The sequence below is a fragment of the Saimiri boliviensis genome, chromosome 12 (assembly GCF_048565385.1).
Source record: "Saimiri boliviensis isolate mSaiBol1 chromosome 12, mSaiBol1.pri, whole genome shotgun sequence".
Classification (NCBI taxonomy): Eukaryota; Metazoa; Chordata; class Mammalia; order Primates; family Cebidae; genus Saimiri; species Saimiri boliviensis.
This window is the reverse complement of record NC_133460.1, coordinates 116,318,775-116,336,541: the sequence shown is the minus strand read 5'-3', so window position 1 is coordinate 116,336,541 and position 17,767 is coordinate 116,318,775. Positions and strand designations below refer to the sequence as shown.

The 17,767-nt window shown below is 58.4% G+C and overlaps 1 protein-coding gene and 1 long non-coding RNA gene across 2 annotated transcripts in view; one reads left to right on the top strand and one right to left on the bottom strand.

Annotated features, from left to right (window-relative positions):
• Positions 1–13,330, bottom strand: part of INPP5A (inositol polyphosphate-5-phosphatase A) — a 220,314-nt gene extending 206,984 nt beyond the window's left edge. The window contains exon 1 of the mRNA XM_003922080.4: positions 12,931–13,330. Coding sequence (XP_003922129.2) covers positions 12,931–13,005 — 75 coding nt within the window. The 5' untranslated portion in view covers positions 13,006–13,330. The remainder of the gene's footprint in view (positions 1–12,930) is intronic.
• Positions 13,331–14,181: 851 nt separating this feature from the next.
• Positions 14,182–16,210, top strand: LOC120362534 (uncharacterized). Its single transcript, XR_005578407.2, has 2 exons — positions 14,182–15,149; positions 16,015–16,210. It is a non-coding gene; the product is annotated as an uncharacterized LOC120362534 (long non-coding RNA).
• Positions 16,211–17,767: the final 1,557 nt, after the last annotated feature.

The window sequence follows — 17,767 nt, the reverse complement described above, 5'->3', positions numbered from 1 at the left end:
GACCAGCCCCTCTGAGAGTCCCTCCCAAATAACCCCACGTGGCCCCCAGGGGCTAGCCACTTTGCACTCAGGCGCGTGGTAAACACTTGCTGACCTAGATGCCCTGTGCCCCCGACCACCTGGAGGGACGCTGCAGGCAGATGAGGGTAGGTGGGTCTGTCCCCTATCTAAGCCCCACTCTTTGGAAGAAGACCACATGAGTGGTTTTCAAAGCAGTGGGCAGTCAATCCAGTTCTCAGCTCCACACTTGCAGGCTCATCCATGCGGTCAGAGCACCACAGACCACAGGAAGGGGCTCCCCACTCAACTCTAACATTCACAGAGCCAGCAGCTGGCAACTGACAGTCACTCAGAAGCCCAAAAGGCTGGCAAGGGAGGGTGCTCGGGGCTAAGGCGGGGCAGCTGCCCGCCAGGCTCGTGTCCAGGGCCTCGTCCCTGTCATCTGCTCAGTGGGCTCAGGCAGGAACCTGCACCAAGCAGTGTGTGGCTCCTGAAGCCACTGGCCCAAATGGACCACAGTGCAGCCCCTTCCAGGTGGACCCCTTCCAGGTGGGCTGCAGAGTTCCTACCACTTGGCCCACTGACACCCAGGGATGGTCAGGTCCACCCTAGAGAGCCACACACCCAATGACCATCCTGAAGGCCATACACCATAGGGGCCAGTTAGTGGGCAAAGGGACAGCAGCCCCTGCAGTGCCAGGATCTAAGAGGCAGCAGGAGGTGAGGTCAGTGACCACGGCCTCTCAGACCCTGGCAGCTGCCACCTCCACCATCTTACCTGTTCCCCTCTGGGGAGAAACAGGACCAAATGTGTGTTTACGCTTCTGTTCATACTGAAATAGCTAGACGCCCCACCCCCAGCTGTCCACAGTGGACGTCCCGCGGCCGGTGAGCCCAGACCAGGACGCCCATCTGGCTACGCACATTCAGAAGGTTGGTCCCATGTGGCTCGCAGCCAGGCCCTCTCGGCACATAAGGAACACGGTGGCCGGTTCTTGGAAATGCTCAGCCCAAGGGTGTCGCTTTCCTCCTCTCACAGGTGCTGCTCCAAGGGCAGCGAGGTGCACTCAGAACAACAACGGTGGCACCAGCTATGCAGAACCCTCAGAGGTGCTGCCGAAACCTGCACCTGGACTCCAAAAGACCCCCGACACCCAGGAGAGAGAGGTCGCTGCAGAGGACAGGGACAAGAGGCCAGCAGCCTGAGACAGGCCCCAGAGCAGCCCCTCCACATCCCACACCCCGGAGGCGGGGAGAAGGGAGTTAACCTTCGGGACCGCTCTGACCCGAAACAGTGCAACGCGGTCTCCTACGTTCTCTCTGCTCTCCCCCAGACATACTAATAACTCAAGGCTCACCCTGTCCCCTAATGCCTGGTTATAACTCGGGACTGATACCATCCTCTAAGGCATAGGGACCCAGCTGCCACACCAATCCTGTAACAAAGACACACCACCCCCATCATTCAGACCAGGCACAGAGGATAGGACAGCATGAACCCGGGCTGGGCTGGGTGGCCCTGACCCCGGTCACAGAGCCTCACGGAAACCCCTGCTCCCGCCCTGCGGCTGCCGAGCTCCAGGACACACACCTGTCTGCTCCTGCTTCACCCGCGCTCACCATGCTCATCACACCTGCCGCCTGCCAGGCCAACAGGATCCTCCTGGCAGAGGCCTGGTATCCCACAGGCCCTCCAGGAGGGGTGGGCACAGGGAAGCCCACCAACACAGTCATCCAGCTGTCAAAGCCATTATCAACATGGCACAATAACCATCCCTGTGGGGAATTGTTATTTAGGAGTACGGCCAGAAATGCACTTTAAACCGCAAAAGGCCACCACACACCCATCATCTGAAAGACAAATGCCGCCGTCACTGGCATGACGCAGAAGAGCCAGGGTCCTGCCACACCACTCGAGGGGACATGAATGGGACAGCAACTATGGGAAGAACTGAGCAGCTCCCAAAAGACAGCCACATAGTGGCCACTCGGCCAGCCGGGGAGCAGTGACACCCTTGTCCACACAGGCATGTGCCCATGCACACACAGCACGCAGCCATGACAGCCCTGACGTCTATCTGTTGGGGACTGGAGACACAAATGATGCCTCCATGCAGGGGACACTGCTCAGCCACGAAGCAGGCAAACACGCCCAGGCATGGTGGCTGAGCCTGTCATCCCATTGCTTTGGGAGGCCAAGGTAGGAGGATCACTTGAGGCCAGAAATTTGAGACCAGCCTGGGTAACACGGCGAGACCCCATCCCTACAAGAAATGTTAAAAGCCTGGCGTGGCGGCCGCACCTGTGGTCCCAGCTACGCAGGAGGTTGAAGCAGGAAGAAGTCTGAGGCTACAGTGAGCTGTGATGTGCCACTGCACTCCAGGCTTGGTAAAAGTGAGTCCCTATCTCATAAAAAAAAAAAAAAAAAAAAAGCCAGGTAAACTGCTGATATGCCAAGCATATCAATACAAACCTTGAAACATTGGGTTACCCTAAGTCAAAGAAGCCAAACACACAAAAACAACACCTTCTATGATTCATGAAACAGCGCCCTTGGTGCAAGCGAAACTGTCGGGACAGAAGGCAGCTGTGGCCCTGGCCAGGGCAGGGACTGAGGAGGGAGGTGTCTCAAAACTGAGCTGTGGTAATGGCTACACACTGCCAATATTTTCTAAAAGTCAGTGAACCGTACTCACGTTGGCTGAACTGCACGCTATTCAAATCCCAGGTAAATAACACTGTTCAAAGGGAAAACACAAAAGCCGAGCAGATCTAGACATCCCCGGGCCTCCCCCTCTTTGCCGGGGCCACGAGGCAGAAGCAGAGCCGACTCCGGGGTCACTGACCACAGGGCCTCCGGCAACCGGCAGCAGAGGCCTGGTCTGGCCTTTGTCGACTTCAGCACCCCCTCACCTGGCCCCACTGACCTCCCAAGCACAGCCACAGTCCAGGGACTACCAGATCCACAGCTCCTCCAACTCCCCCACAGCTGCATCGGCCCAACCCAGTCCACACTCATTCAAGCGGAGCCCTAATACAGACACCACGGCGCCCCCAGACACTGCTGCTCCAGGCCGACACACCGGAGTGTGACGCCACGGTCATGGTGAAACGTGGTACAACGGGCAGGGAGCTCGGGACTGGCTCGGTGGGGAAGAGGCAGTCATGGAGAACGCGTCAGAGGGCTGGGGGCGCCTGGGCTGTCCATTAAAGGAGGAGGTAAATCCTGCCTGCCCAGGCGAGGCTTCCAGGAGGAACCCCTTGAAAAAAGAACCTTTAAGCTGAGGTGGGAAGACAGGAAAAACCAAGTCCTATTCAGGCCACGGGCACCTGGGTGGAGAAAGAGGAGAGGGGAGGTCAGCCCAGGACGATGGTGAGAGTGCAGGTGCCCAGACTCCTGGGAGGCCCAGATGCCAGGCAGGTGGGCAGAGGTGGGCACGCCCTCCCACTTACATTCACCACAGGCAACTGGGCCCGGGCTCACAGGACCTCACACCACCCCGGCAGCCAAGTGCACTGCTCAGCCGGGGCCACGCGTCCAGGACAGAAGGGAAAGGCCAGGCTGTTACCTAGAGGCCCCCAGGAGCACCTGACACCAGGAAGAGGAGGGAGAGACAGAAGGCAGTGACACCTCACTCAGCCTGAAGGCTGACAGTCCAGAAACCATATAACAGCCACGCAAGGTGGGATTCCTGCTCACTTGGCACAGACAGGCTGATGGGTGAAACCCCACCCAAGGCCCCACCTGCCATGAGAGGAGAGGCCCCGACTCACTCGGCACCAACCAGCTGACAGGTGAAATCCCACCCAAGGCCAAGCGTGCAATTAGAGGAGAGGCCCAGCCCGCATCCACGTGGACCCAGAATGCGGCCTCACACTTGGCACTGAAGGCGGGATTTCCCCTCCACAGAGACTTGGGCCAAAGCCATCTCCGGCTCGTCCACCTCCTCTGGCCCCTGGACCGTCACCCAGGGCCCCAAAAGGGGAGGGGGCAGAAGGGAAGGCTTTCAGCCTGCTAACCAGGGCCAGAAGAGCAGGAAACAGAGTCCACCCCAGCCAGAGTGCAGCCCTGGCGCCCCCAAAACCAGAGGCAGGCCCAGGTGGAAGCAAGGGAAGGGCCACGGGGAAAAGTGGCCACATGGGGAAAAGGGGACAGGCCACAGCCCTGGGACCCTCCCCCACCGCCCCGCAGAGATACCTGGGACAATTCCGAGTGGGAAGGAGGCAGGGGAGGGGCTGGGGAAAGCTGTCCCAGCAGCCAAGGCAGCCCTGCGAAGCCCCCACCCACCTTCCAAGACACATAAGACGGAGCACGGCCCCCCAGACACATGAACCGGCTGGCCCCCAGCGAGCCCTGAAGAGGCGTCTCAGGCTCCTGTCAGAGAGAAGGGCCAAGAAGACCACCGGCTCGAGGTCACTGAGACCCACCAGCAGGTCAGGGTTCAAGTAGCAGGCTGATCCTAAGGCCCTGCTCCTGGAAACGGAGCTGTTCTCACTCACAACAGGAAAAAGCCAAAAGTGGCATCTTCTGCGTCTGGAGGGGCAACAGAGTGCCTTCCTGACACTCGGAGCAAAGCACACGGCCAGGAAGCCACTTCTGTGTGAACACCAAGACGCCCACGGGCTGGGAGCAACACACCCCAGACCCGCCCCAAAGTGGTGTCCATCCACAGCCTACCCAGGACGACTGCCAGCTCCTGCATCCTCCTGAGCATCCTCGGTCACATGAGTACATGACAGGACCCGGCCGAGAGCTGAGACTCCAGGACACCCCAGACGCCTCAGCCACTCACCCCACACATGCCCACACAACGGTGCTGCCGGCAGGACACCCCCGACGCCTCAGCCACTCACCCCACACAGGCCCACACAACGGTGCTGCTGGCAGGACACCCCCAGACGCCTCAGCCACTCACCCCACACAGGCCCACACAACGGTGCTGCTGGCAGGACACCCCCGACGCCTCAGCCACTCACCCCACACAGGCCCACACAACGGTGCTGCTGGCAGGACACCCCCGACGCCTCAGCCACTCACCCCACACAGGCCCACACAACGGTGCTGCTGGCAGGACACCCCCGACGCCTCAGCCACTCACCCCACACAGGCCCACACAACGGTGCTGCTGGCAGGACACCCCCGACGCCTCAGCCACTCACCCCACACAGGCCCACACAACGGTGCTGCTGGCAGGACACCCCCAGACGCCTCAGCCACTCACCCCACACAACAGTGCTGCTGGCCCCGCGCACAGGCGGGACCTGGTGGACGCTCCTCCAGAGCCACTCCGTGTCTCCAGACACAGCTTGAACTTCAGAGCCTAAACGGGGGACACAGTGCAGACACCATCCACGCTCCAGGGGAGGCGGCTACCGTGAGCGAGGCAGTCGGCCTTCCTAAAAGCCGGGCCTGGAGAGGGAGCCGGCGCTCAGAGCTCCCTTCCTGCACTCTGGATAAGAAGCTCAGCAAGGCACGCAGGGGTCTCCCCCACCAGCCGGGGGCCACAGGGGTGGCTCCACAGGGCAGGAAAAGCTTGAAGGAGGCCAGATCGGAGCCCATGGTGGCATCAGCCAGGCCTGGCAAGGCAGGGGCTGAGGCCCCAGAGCCTCTGAGCCCAGCTTCTGGTTCCCACGGGGCTCTGGGATTCCCAAGTGTCCCAGTTAATGGACGTGAGCAACAGAAGCCACTTGCAGGTCCGCATGGGCATAGCCTGCCTGCTCCGCACCCCTCTTCCCCCAGGGCTCCCACAAGTATTTCACTGGAGTGTACGCACATCAGAAGGACCTGCCCAGTAAACAGCGGGAACACCCTCTCAGGAACAGTGGGGGCACAGAGTGGCAAGTGGAGAGATGTCCACCTTCCCCCACCTGGACCCCATTCCCAGGTGGAAGCCCCCCCTCCAGGCTGTCCCTCAGCTCAGAGAGAACTGCCCCCTCTTGCCCCAAGCAGTCCCCTCAGCTGCCCCTATCTGGTCAAAGCCTTCCAAATGCCCCTCCAGCCCCTGGACAGAGGGGCTCTAAATTTGATATTTCATGGGGGTTTCGCGGGCAGGACCAGATCCAGATTTCTATAACTTCTGAGTCAGACCCAACAAGTTTCCACAGAAACACCCCAGTACCGGCCTCTTCCCCCAAAATCAGGCCCCACCGAGCACCGCATCCAGGGGCTGAGCAGGACCCTCCGCCCTGCTCCACCTGCCTCACACCTCCACACCGACAGGCGCCCTCGGTGGGGCTGCAGAGCAGGGTGGGTGACGGGGACAGATGTGACCACGCCTGCATGCGGACATTCTCACGGCACTGCCCAACAGGTCCACCTGGGCGCTAACTTCAAAACGCGAGGCATCATTACTATTTCAAACCAAAGAACATCCACCCCCATCCCCAACCCGGGTGATCTAAACTCTCTCCTCGGCAACTCTAGAGAGTGATAAAAACAGGAAATAAACGGGGGATGAAAGTTTGTGAGCAGAGAGAACACGGCTGTTGGCAAAGGCGGAATCAGTAACCATCCGAGGAGCACAGCCTGCTGCATCCCAAACGCCAGGGCCAGGGGGAGGGTCCCGGAGAGCTCAGAAACCGAGAACTGCCAGGTTGATTTCAAAAGTCTAAAACTCGAGGGCAGACCTGGACTGATGCTGGGGAAGGCCAGGAGGTGTTCAAGATCCAGACGCAGTTTCCTGAGGTAGCAGAGGCAACTCCTGCACCCTGCAGCCCGGGCTGGAACCACGGCCGTATTTAACCCTCCCTGCCCAGGAGATAGACGACCCTGCACCGTATGAGCCCTGGCAAACATGTCATAATTCCCCCAGAGAAAGTGCACTGAGATCTTGGGTCAGAGACAGCAATGCAAAAAAACAAAGAAAAAAAGACTGCTAGACACCTCCAGCCACGCCCACTGCTGCACAGGGGCAGGGAGGGCACCAGCAGAAGACGCAGGACCACAGGAACCAGAGAGTAGAAACACCCCAACATCCAGTGCTCACCGGAACCAGAGAGTGGAAACACCCCAACATCCACTACTCACCAGAACCAGAGAGTGGAAACACCCCAACATCCACTACTCACCGGAACCAGAGAGTAGAAACACCCCAACATCCAGTGCTCACCGGAACCAGAGTGAAAACACCCCAACATCCACTGCTCACCGGAACCAGAGAGTGGAAACACCCCAACATCCACTACTCACCGGAACCAGAGAGTAGAAACACCCCAACATCCAGTGCTCACCAGAACCAGAGTGAAAACACCCCAACATCCACTGCTCACCGGAACCAGAGAGTGGAAACACCCCAACATCCACCAGCTAACGAACACAGAAACAAACCTTGGAGTATCCACACAATGGAATATTACTCAGCCATGAACAGGAATAAAGAGTCTTGGCACTGTGGCTCACGCCTATAAGCCCAGCATTTTGGGAGGCCAAGGCCAGGGGATCACTTGAGGCCAGGACTTTGAGACTGGCCTAGGCAACACAGTAAGACCCCCATCTCCACAAAAAGTTTAAAAAAAAAGAGCTGAGCAGAGTGGCACAGGCCTACAGTCCCAGTTATCCTAGAAGCTAAGTCAGGAGGGTCACTGGAAGCCAGGAGGTCACGGCTACAGTGAGCTACGATCACATCATTATACTCCAGTCTGCGTGACAGAGCAAGAGCCTGTCTCTATAATTTTAAAAAAAAAGAAAGAAAAGAAGAGAAATGAAGGACTGACACATGCTGCAACATGGACACACTTTTAAAATATGCTCGGTGAAAGTAGCCGTGCAAAGGGCAGCTGTTGTCCGATTACAGGCAGGTGAAATGCCCAGAACAGGCAAACCCAGAGATGAAAACTGACTGCAGGGGGTGGGGGATTGGGGGACAGGGGGCTTGGGTGGTAATGCAGCTTCTTTTTGAGGTGATTAAAAATGTTCTAAAATTGACTGTGGTGACAGTCGCACACCCTGTGAATGTCTTGAAAAACCAGTGAATTGTACACCTCACATGGGTGAAAGGACCGGGCGTGAGGGCTCACACCTGTGATTCCAACACTCCAGGGGGCAGAGGTGAGAGCATCGCTTGAACCCAGGAGTTTGAGCCCAGTCTGGGCAACATAGCAAGACCTCATCTCTACGAAAAATGTAAAAATCAGCTGGGTGTGGTAGCGTGCACCTGTGATCTCAGCTACCTGAAAGGCTGAGGCAGGAAGATGGCTTCAGATCACTTCAGCCCAGGAATTCAAGGCTGCAGTGAGCCACTGCACTCCAGCCTGGGCGACAGAATGAGATCCTGTCTCAAAACCAAAAAGAAAAGAAAAAAAGAAATGAGTGAGGGGCATGGTGTGTGAATCCTGTCCCAGCACAACCATTAACAAGTAAAACGTCCCTGAAGAAGAAGGACCCAGACAGGGAGCACAGAGTTCAGGCACTGCCTGCACCCAGCCCCAGGCCCTGCGTGCAGCAGTGCTGGGCAGAGGCCTGGAGAGGGACACGGAGGGGAGACGCCTCACATGAGGGCTGCCACAGAAGGGAGTCAGAATCCCCCACGGTGGCTGGAGGGAACATGGAGCTCAGAGCTTTCAAGGTGGGAGAGAGTGCAGTCCCTTGGATGTTGCCAGGAACCACGTGGCAAAGAGGGCAAAGCTGATGCCACCGGAGAGAGGCGCCGGCATCCCTGCTGCCCACCGCCGACTCTACACCCAAAGCAGCTCCGCCTCCTCCACAGTCTTCCAGGCTCATCGACACCTGCTGCCCACAAGGCTCTTGGCTCCCTGCTAGCCAGCCCTTGCCCAGCCCGCCCTCACAGCTACTCTGCAACCCTGGGTCTGGGCAGAGGGGCAGGACTGCCCGGGAGCTGACTAAGCACAAAGGCGAACCAGCTTAGAACGGACTTAGCTGTGAACAAGAGCAGGAAGGGCTGCCAGGCAGATGCGGCCAGCGGGCTCTGCTGTGGGGACCAGGCAGCAGCCTGACCATGCAGGAGCTGACGCCACAGCTGGCAGGAACGCACCTCAGTTCCCTTCTCATAAAAGTGGAAGGAGCCAAAAACCAGAAAACTCACTTATCAAAAACCAGCCACATCAAAGCAAGACAACTCGGTATGGACCCCTGGCCACCTCTTTCCAGTGAGCAGTGACAGCAGAGTCCAATACAGGAATGAAAGGCCAGCTGCAGGGTTCATTGAGGGAGGTCTGGCAGTCCCTATCATAAGCCTGGAAAAGTCCCAGCCACCCCAGCCACCTCCAGGCCCAGGCATCTGGCCAGAGACAGGGATGCCCATGATGGTTTGGGGAGGGAAAACTGGGCTGCGGACGGCTTTTCACAGGTTGACTGGGTCAAAACTATTTCCCGAATCCTACGGAACGCCTCCTCTTTCTGTTCTCATTCTGTCCTACGGAAGAACAGCAGTGAACACCTGAGGGGTGCCTGCGACGGGGGATGATGTCATCCTCTGCCAGCTAGCGCAGTGAGCTGCGTATTCTCGTGCAGTCTCAGCTCCCAATATGAGAAATACTGGTAGTTATAACCAACATAAACAAGAACTCTTTCAGGGAAAAGGGATTGGGGACTGGTACACTGTAAAGCATTTACAGCAACACTGTCTGCACAGGGTCAGAAGAAACCCCAGTGGGGACAGCCTCGAAGCCCACAGCACAGCCACTCTGGCACCGTGCAGATGGAGTAGTGATGAGAAAACGCGGCCGGGCAGGACTCCGGGTGGATCCCAGGATGCTACAAAACACAGCTGAAGTTTATGCACACAGCGCTTCCAGAGGGGTCACCTCTGTGCCAGGACAGTGACTCACACCTGTAATCCCAGCACTGTGGGAGGGGTTACCTCTGGGCAGGGACCATGACTCACACCTGTAATCCCAGCACTGTGGGAGGGGTCACCTCTGTACTGGGACCGTGACTCACACTTGTAATCCCAGCATTGTGGGAGGCCAAGGCAGGTGGATTGCTTGGGCCCAGGAGTTCGAGACCAGCCTGGACAACATGGCAAAACCTGGTCTCTGCAAAAATCACAAAAATTATCCAGGCATGGTGGCACATAACCTGTGGTCCCAGCGACTCGGGACACCAAGGTTTACCTGAGCCTGGGAGGTCAAGGCTGCAGTGAGCCATGATCACACCACTGCACTACACCAGCCTGGGTGACAGAATGAGACCCTGTCTGGGGAAAAAAAAAAAAAAAAGAGAGAGGGGGGAGAAGGGGTTTATGAGGTGAGACTTTATAAACTGCAAAACCAAAAGCAAACCGCCTCTACTTGTGCACAAAAGAAAAACAGAGTCCACCGCAGGCAGCATCTCTGCGTCAGATTCAAACATCTGCCTCTTCGGAACGGGACCGGCTCCAGCACTGCTCACAGACGAGCCTGGCTGCCGACAGGACGAGTCTGGGCAGGAAAGATTCCTTTACAGCCTGAGCACGGCCTGCAGGGTGCGTTCACCAGCACGGGACGGGCTGCACGGAGGCAAACCACCACCAACAGGGTCCCCTGAAATCCAGGGCCAAGCAGGGACCAAAGCCTCCTTCACTCACAAGTTCCCTCCCACTGGACAGGCTTCCAGCCAGCACGTGCCACACCCCGAACCTCAACCCAGGAAGGGGGCCTGGGAATGTGAGTGACTGGCCGGTCTCCCCTGAAAGGGGCTGGTCTGGCCCCTGGGAACTGAGCTGCACACATTAAGAAATCTGTTGGTTACGGACAGATACGTTTCCATTCAGCTCTTACATCACAACACACCTTTCAGAATTAACCTATGTACTGTTTACCGAAACAAATGTTCCTTCTAAACATAAACATAATGCAAAATTCCACATAACCTTTAAGAAAAATGAAAATTCAGAGACAATATGTTGCTAAACAAAAGTGAATTAAGTTACCCAATTTAATATCAACCGGGAGAAATATGTGTATAAAGTCGAAACACAACAAAAATGCTAGAACTCAGAATCAAAGATTACTGGAAAGAATGCCTGCACAGCAAAACTATTCTCCGTTTGAGACTAAAACGCCCCACCATGCTTAATGTTCCTGACATTTCTGAAGCTCTGAAGCCACAGCGAGCAGGTCTGAATCATCCGAACAAAACCATGTTATAGTGATACGTTACTGGAAAGCCTAGAATAGAATGCCAAATATACAGACACACACCCATGCCAGGCACTTTTGTAAAAAACGATCAAACATAAACCTAGTTGAAGTGTGAGGGAAAGCAGCTCATCCCCAGCAGGCCAGTGTAATACACACGAAGAACACAAAAACAGCACCTTTTGTTAATAAAAACCAAACCTAGCCTAAGTGTGAACTCAGCTTCATCAAACACTTCACCCATGCCTGCTGCCAGCAAAGACACAAGACCTCCTCCTGAAATGGAACCCATGCGTGCAACAGTGGCACACATCCATCATAAAGCTGGTACGGCGCCCCACCGTTCACCTAGCAGGGAGGGAGGGAGCGCCCCGGCTCCACAGCCTCCATCTGGGCCACTTGGAGCCGCACTCTGCTTTATTTGGGTTGGCAGCACGAGTACGAACAGCAGGGTGGCACCATGGCTGAAACGCCGAACTAGGTCAGCCTGGCCTGTCTCCGGGGAGCTCCCACTGCACCCTGGCCCTCGCTCCCTGGTCTCTCCAGAGATGGGGCCGCCCCGGGATCCTGGGTGGGACTGAGGCTTGGGTGGGAGTGGCCCTGGAAGGTAAAGGCCATAGGCAGTCAGTATTCCCTTTCTGGCCCTGAGGAGCTTCTCAGCATCTTTTTCTTTAATAAACAAGAAACATAGAGTCCTACAGGGCTTTCAACAGACTTCCCTTATTTAAGAACGAAAGAGATACTAAGTTACAGGGTTAAATGAGGGCATCCTACCCTCTGGCCCTGCAGGGACAGACAGTGAGGCCGGCACCAGGCATCCAGGACCTGGGGGTGACGGCCAGAGTGAAGGGCCTAGGGTCAGAGGACAGGGGCCCGGGACGGGAGTCACAGGCTGGGGCTTGGGAAGCAGGCTCAAGGCCCAGGCTTCAAGAGCAGGATACAGGATTCAGGGGCAGGAGCTTGTCGGAGGAAGGGACCGATGATAGGATCAAGCAACCAGAGTCAAGGGCAGGGTTCAGAATCAGGTTTGGGGCCTGACTCTGGAACCAGGGTTCCAGGTTCAGGGGTCGGGGACACAGGCTCAGGGCCACAAGCTGGGGCCTGAGGTTGAAATTCAGGATTCAGAGTCAGCCTATATTGGCTCTGGGTGCAAAAGACCACAGTTTGAAGGCTGGGATTCAGGGTTTGGGGAACAGGGACAGGATGCTGGGGCTACAGTCCAGTGTCAGAAGTTCCTGGGTTAGGGTTTATGGTTATGTTTCAGGATTTGGGGCCCAGTGTTCAGGGACCAGAGACAGAGGTTTGAGAGCTGGTTCCATAAGCAGGCTTCTGCAGAAAGGATGTGTGGTTCCAGTGACCAGGGATCTGGGACTCAGGCTGGGGCTGGGGCTGGGCTCTCCAGGGCCAGGGTTCTGGGGATTCTGAAATCAGGGCTAGGGCTGCATTTGGTGCGCACAGACGCGGTTTCTGGGGTTTGGGTTCCAGGGACTGTTACCAGGGGTTAGGACAGGGTTTTAATATTGGAGTTTCCAGGTCAGGATTTGGAGACAGGAGTTCAGAGGTCCCAGGGTCAAGGGTCAGCTGCTGGAGTCTGGAGTCCAGGGTTCTGGGGTTCAGGGTCCAGGTCTTCAGGTCTCCGGCTTGGGGAATCAAGACAGGGGGTCTGGGCTCCCAGACTTGGGGATCCGGACAGGAGTCTGGGGTCCCGGCTCCAGGGATCAGAGTCTGGGGCCTCGGGGTCTGGAGGTTCACGGTCCGGGGTCCAGGGCTGGGAGTTCGGGGCCCCAGGGTCAGGGTCGGGGGTCCCGGGCTCGGGCTCGGGGTCGCGGCCTGCCGCCGGCGCGGGGCACTTACGTCGTCGAAGAGCGAGCCCACGTTGGCCGTGACCAGCAGCACCGCGGTGCCCGGGGCGGCCGCCTTCCCCGCCATGGTGCCCGGGCGGCGCGGGCGCTGGGCTGGGCGGCGGCGGCGGCCGCTTCCTCCGGGACCGGCCGGCCGGGGTCTCCGCGGGGCCGCGGGGCGTCAGCTGCGCCGGGGGCCGGCCCCGGGACGCATCGCGGGCTCGGCGGGTCGGCCGGGCCTGGCCGGGGCTCCGGCCTCGCGCTCGCTCGCTCGCTGTCTCGCTGCTCCGCGGCCCCGCGCCCGTCGCTCGCCGCCGCGCCTCACAGCGGCCCGCGCGCAGCCATTAGATCCGCCGGGAAAGTTCCCGCAGCCGCCGCCGCCGACTCCGGCTGAGGGCAAGTCCCGCCCCGCGGAGCCGAGCCCGGGGCGGGGCCTGCGCGGGGCGGGGCCTGCGCGGGGCGGAGCCTGCGCGGGGCGGGGCCTGCGCGGGGCGGAGCCTGCTCGGGGCGGGGCCTGTGCGGGAGGGTTCTCGCAGGGACAGAGCTTTGCGGGGCGGGGCTGGGCTGGGCCTAGGTCTAAACGGAGTGGGGCGGGGCCTGCGTGGAAACTCGGGCCGTCTTGGAGGCGTGGCCCGCTCCGGGGCGGGGCCTCCCGTTGGGGCGTGGCCTACTGAGGGGCTCCTGCGTCCGGCGGCCTGCTACTGGCCGCTCCTCGACCGCGCTCCAGTCAGTCAGGCTCGCAGGAACGCCGCGCCCCCGCCCCGCCCCCAGCGCCGCGGCTGCGCACAGACTCCGCCCTTCGCGCGCCTATGACGTCACGGCCTCGCTCCGGCGGCGCCTCTTAAAGGGGCCATGTGCTCCGGGCGCCTGCGGCTCGTGCGCTCCCTTGCGGCTCCGAGGGCGCTTCCCATCCCCACGAGGGTGCAGCCCCCATGGTCCAACCGCGCGCCTGGCGGGCCGGGGAGGGGAGCTCACCGGCGCGGCGGCACTCGCGCCGGCAGGGACCGCGCCCGGCCCTCGGCGCAGTCGGGTCGTGAATTGTGCGGCCTCCGGCGCGAGCGGCCGGCTCCGGAGCCGCGGCTTCACTCGTGGGGGGCGGTGTCGGGGGGCCGGGGACGGTGGGGAGGGGGCGGAGGGGAGGGGGACGGTGGGGAGAGGGCGGAGGGGAGGGGAGGGGAGGGGGGCGGAGGGGAGGGGGCGGAGGGGAGGGGAGGGGAGGGGGGCGGAGGGGAGGGGCGGCCCGGGGTCCGCGTGGAGAGGGGCTGGCGGGGTCCGGGAGCGCACAGCCGGGGGCAGCAGCGCTGATCCGTGCGCAGGAGGGGCGGGGGCGGGGCCGGCCCGTAGCCGGAAGGAGAACCACGTTTGTCATCTTCAATCTCCTAGTAGCTACGTTTTTTTCAAGGTAACAGGTAACAGCCAAAGTTCCCTAGTTAACAGTACGTTTGATTCGACCCCATAGATACATCATTCAACGTGTAACTGGCGTCGGACCTGATCCGTGAGATTCCTTCACAGGGAGACCGTGCACGGGCACCTGCCTCTGGCGGCTGCTCACAGGCCGCGTTTCCAGCGCTCAGCAGCCCCGTGTGGCCCGTGGCCACCGTGCAGACGGAGCAGCCGCTCCGGGGGTTTTCTGGACACAGAGTGGGGGTGGCCGGGGCCCTGGCAATTGGCCCCAGCAAGGCCAGCCTCCAGCTTCTGAGTAAACCGCCAAGGCAGTGCCCAGTGGAGTCCAAAGGGGCATTTTCTGTTTAGGAACACACCCGCTGGCGGGGCGGGGCCGAGGGATGGTGATGCAGGCTGGGGCTCAGCACCTCCAGGGCTCTTCCTCACAGCTGCCACTGAGCCTGACTCCAGCAAAATGTCTACTTTATTCAGGAGGTGCCTGCGGCAGACTGAATTGTGCCACCCTCAGAATGCATGGGTTGAAGCCCTAACCCCCATGTGATTATTCGGAGCTGGGCTGTCGGGGATAATTAATATGAAGTCGTGCAATAGGCTTGGTGTTTAATAGAAAGAGGTCAGTGCTCGCCCCACCCTCACATGTGCAAAAGAAGCCGCTGTAGGAGTGCGCCGCGGGAAACCACCCCAGCCAGCCACAAACCCCGCACCAGAAACCGACGCTGCTGGAACTTGATCTTGGACTTCCAGCCCCAGAACCGTAAGAAGTGAAAGTCGTCACTACAGCTTCCCGTCTGCGGTATTTCATTGCGGCAGCCAGAGCTGGCTGATGTATGTAGTCTCTTGTTTTTGAATAGAATCAGCACATGCCAAGGGCACCCTTAATAGAAACCAAATTTGGGGGTGTCACTGGTGCTCGGAAGGTGCTTGCTGAGAAGGGGCATTGCCTCCTCACCTCTCCCCACAGGCTGCCCCTCACAGCCTGCCAAGGTGGCATCCCCACCCCCCTGTGCCCTCCCTGCCCCCTGCTCGTCCTTTCCTCACCAGCCAGCTCCTGCCATGCCTGGCCATTGACCTCTGCCCTTCTTGCAGGCAGCCACCTCTGCTTTCCCATGCACCCACCGCAGGTTCAGCCCCTCCCAGTTCTCCTGTCTCCTGTACCCCAGGCTCATTACCAGAGCCTCCAAAACCCAAGGGCTGTAGCCTGGACCTCCCACAGCATCCACTGCTCTGGGCATAGCCTGGATTTTCTCATCACCAATGACCACACCAAGCTCAAATCCAGGCACCTTGCCCTCCCCACCACCTCCTCTCCTCCAGTTTCACTTCTGTGGGGCCTCATGGAAACCTGCAACCCATGCTGCTCCCATGCCTTCACTAGCCACCACCCCCCCAGCCACACATGCGAAGACCCACACACAAACGCATACATTGGCACGCACACACACCCATCTGCATGCACGAACATGCACGTGCACAGCTCTTCTTCCTGTGTACCCACTCCCTCACCTCTCCCTGCCCCCCTGCACTCACCCAGATGGCCCCCAGGACTGATTCCTCGCTTGCAGTGAACCTGCGCCAAAATTAGAGAGGGGCATTAGGGGGAAAACTAGAGAATGCCTCATTCCCATCCCCTGGCATCCCTCGGGCCCCAGGCACGCCCACGCTGAGCGCCAGGCCCTCCGGCTCTGCACAGGTGCTCACCACTCCAGGACTTCTCCTTCTCTGACCACCAGCCACCCTCCCTGGAGGACACCTTTGCCCTTGGCTGAGGAAGGATTTGCAGTCTGGGATTTTCCCACTGTCAACGTAAATAACAGAGAGAGACTCTAAAACAAAATGAGATTTATTCGGGAGCGTTCATTGCAATCAAATATATGTGCCATCGTAAATTGGATGTGGGTCAAGGAGGGTAAAGGAAGACAAAGGTTTTCAAAAGATAAACGGATTACATCATTGTTCTGAGTCAATGATCCTTGGCTACAACAATCGCCAGGAAGGATGTGCCAGTCTGAGGCTGGACAGGCAGCTCCTGGGCAGATGTCCTCCCAGAAGTGTGAGTTGTGACAGTCTTTGTGCAAGGCTGTGGTTTCTGCCATCTCTTGTGATTGTTCTTGCTATCAAGCGTGTGCACAAGAACCCTCCCTTCTTGGCCTTCCACTGTCTATATGTCAGGGATTTTAATACCAGTGACTCCATTTGGATTCTGACAGTGTTCATACCACTAAGTGGACAGGTCCAGCATCTGGTGGCTGCCCTGTGCCTCTTCCATGCTGCTACATGGGTCACATCAGCAGTTCACAGCATGCTGCGGGGTCTCAGATCTCTGGAAGCCCTCCAGCCTATGCCCATCCATCTTCCTCCCCTCTCTCTGCCCCCATGCCAGTGGACCACTCTTTTCCAGGCCCTCAAATTGTGCTGCTCATGCCCACACACCACTGGGCCATCCTAATTCAAAAATCACAGCTGACATACCAATATGGTTGACCCCTGGCTCCCTCCTGGACGTGAGCTTGGCCCTGGCGTCTGTGGCATTCCTGCTCTTCCCTCTCACCTGTGCTGACCACCCTCGGTCTCTGCTGGCTCACTTCATGCTCACTCGAGTCCTGGGGTCGTGGGTGTGCCCTTCCTGTGTTCATCTTCTCCCGGCCGACCTTGCTGGCCCTTCACCTTAGGTCATGTTGGCATGCCGACTGCTGCATGAGCATGGTAGACCTGTCACTGTGCCCAGGGCAGACTCTCCTATGTTCAGAAAGACATCAGGCACTTCCATTACTGTGTTAAAAGCCACACTCATGAAACCAGGTGAGAAGGAGGATGCCTCTCCCTGGTTTGCCCTTCTTTACCCTTGAAATGCTGCCCCCTGCCTTTGCTCCTTTGCCAAAGTAATAATAGTAACAAGTTTCCCAAAGCCCGGCTTACCTGGCTTAAGCAGAGCCTAGGCCCACCCGACCTTCAAGGGGCAGAGGGAGGTGGGAAGCAGAGCCTGCCCAATTTTCCTCCTCCTACCGTGGATCAATTCTTCAGCAGCTGCCAACCCACTCCAGCCTGGTCAGCCGCTTGAGCCATGCTCTTGGTGTCCCAGGAGGCAAATTCAGCCCAAGTCTTTTAAAAACAACAGTATGTTGTAAGCTTTTTAAAAAGAACAGCACATTAGCCACTATCATATTGTTACTTAAAGATAGTAACCGGTTGACTTACGGATTCAGTTATCAGGGGGTTACAGCCAGCATCCCTCAGGATGTCCACCGCACACTGAGAAGGCGCCAGCAGCATGTCCCTGTCTAGCACTGCACAGCCGCAAAGTGCGTTTCAGTCATCTAATAATCATTGATCGTCAATACTCCTGCCAGGTGGGTCAACCTTACTTTATTGCATATGAAAACACTGAGGTTAAGTGACTCAAGATAATTCTCTGTAGGCAGAGCCTGGCTGGAGGCACAGTGAAA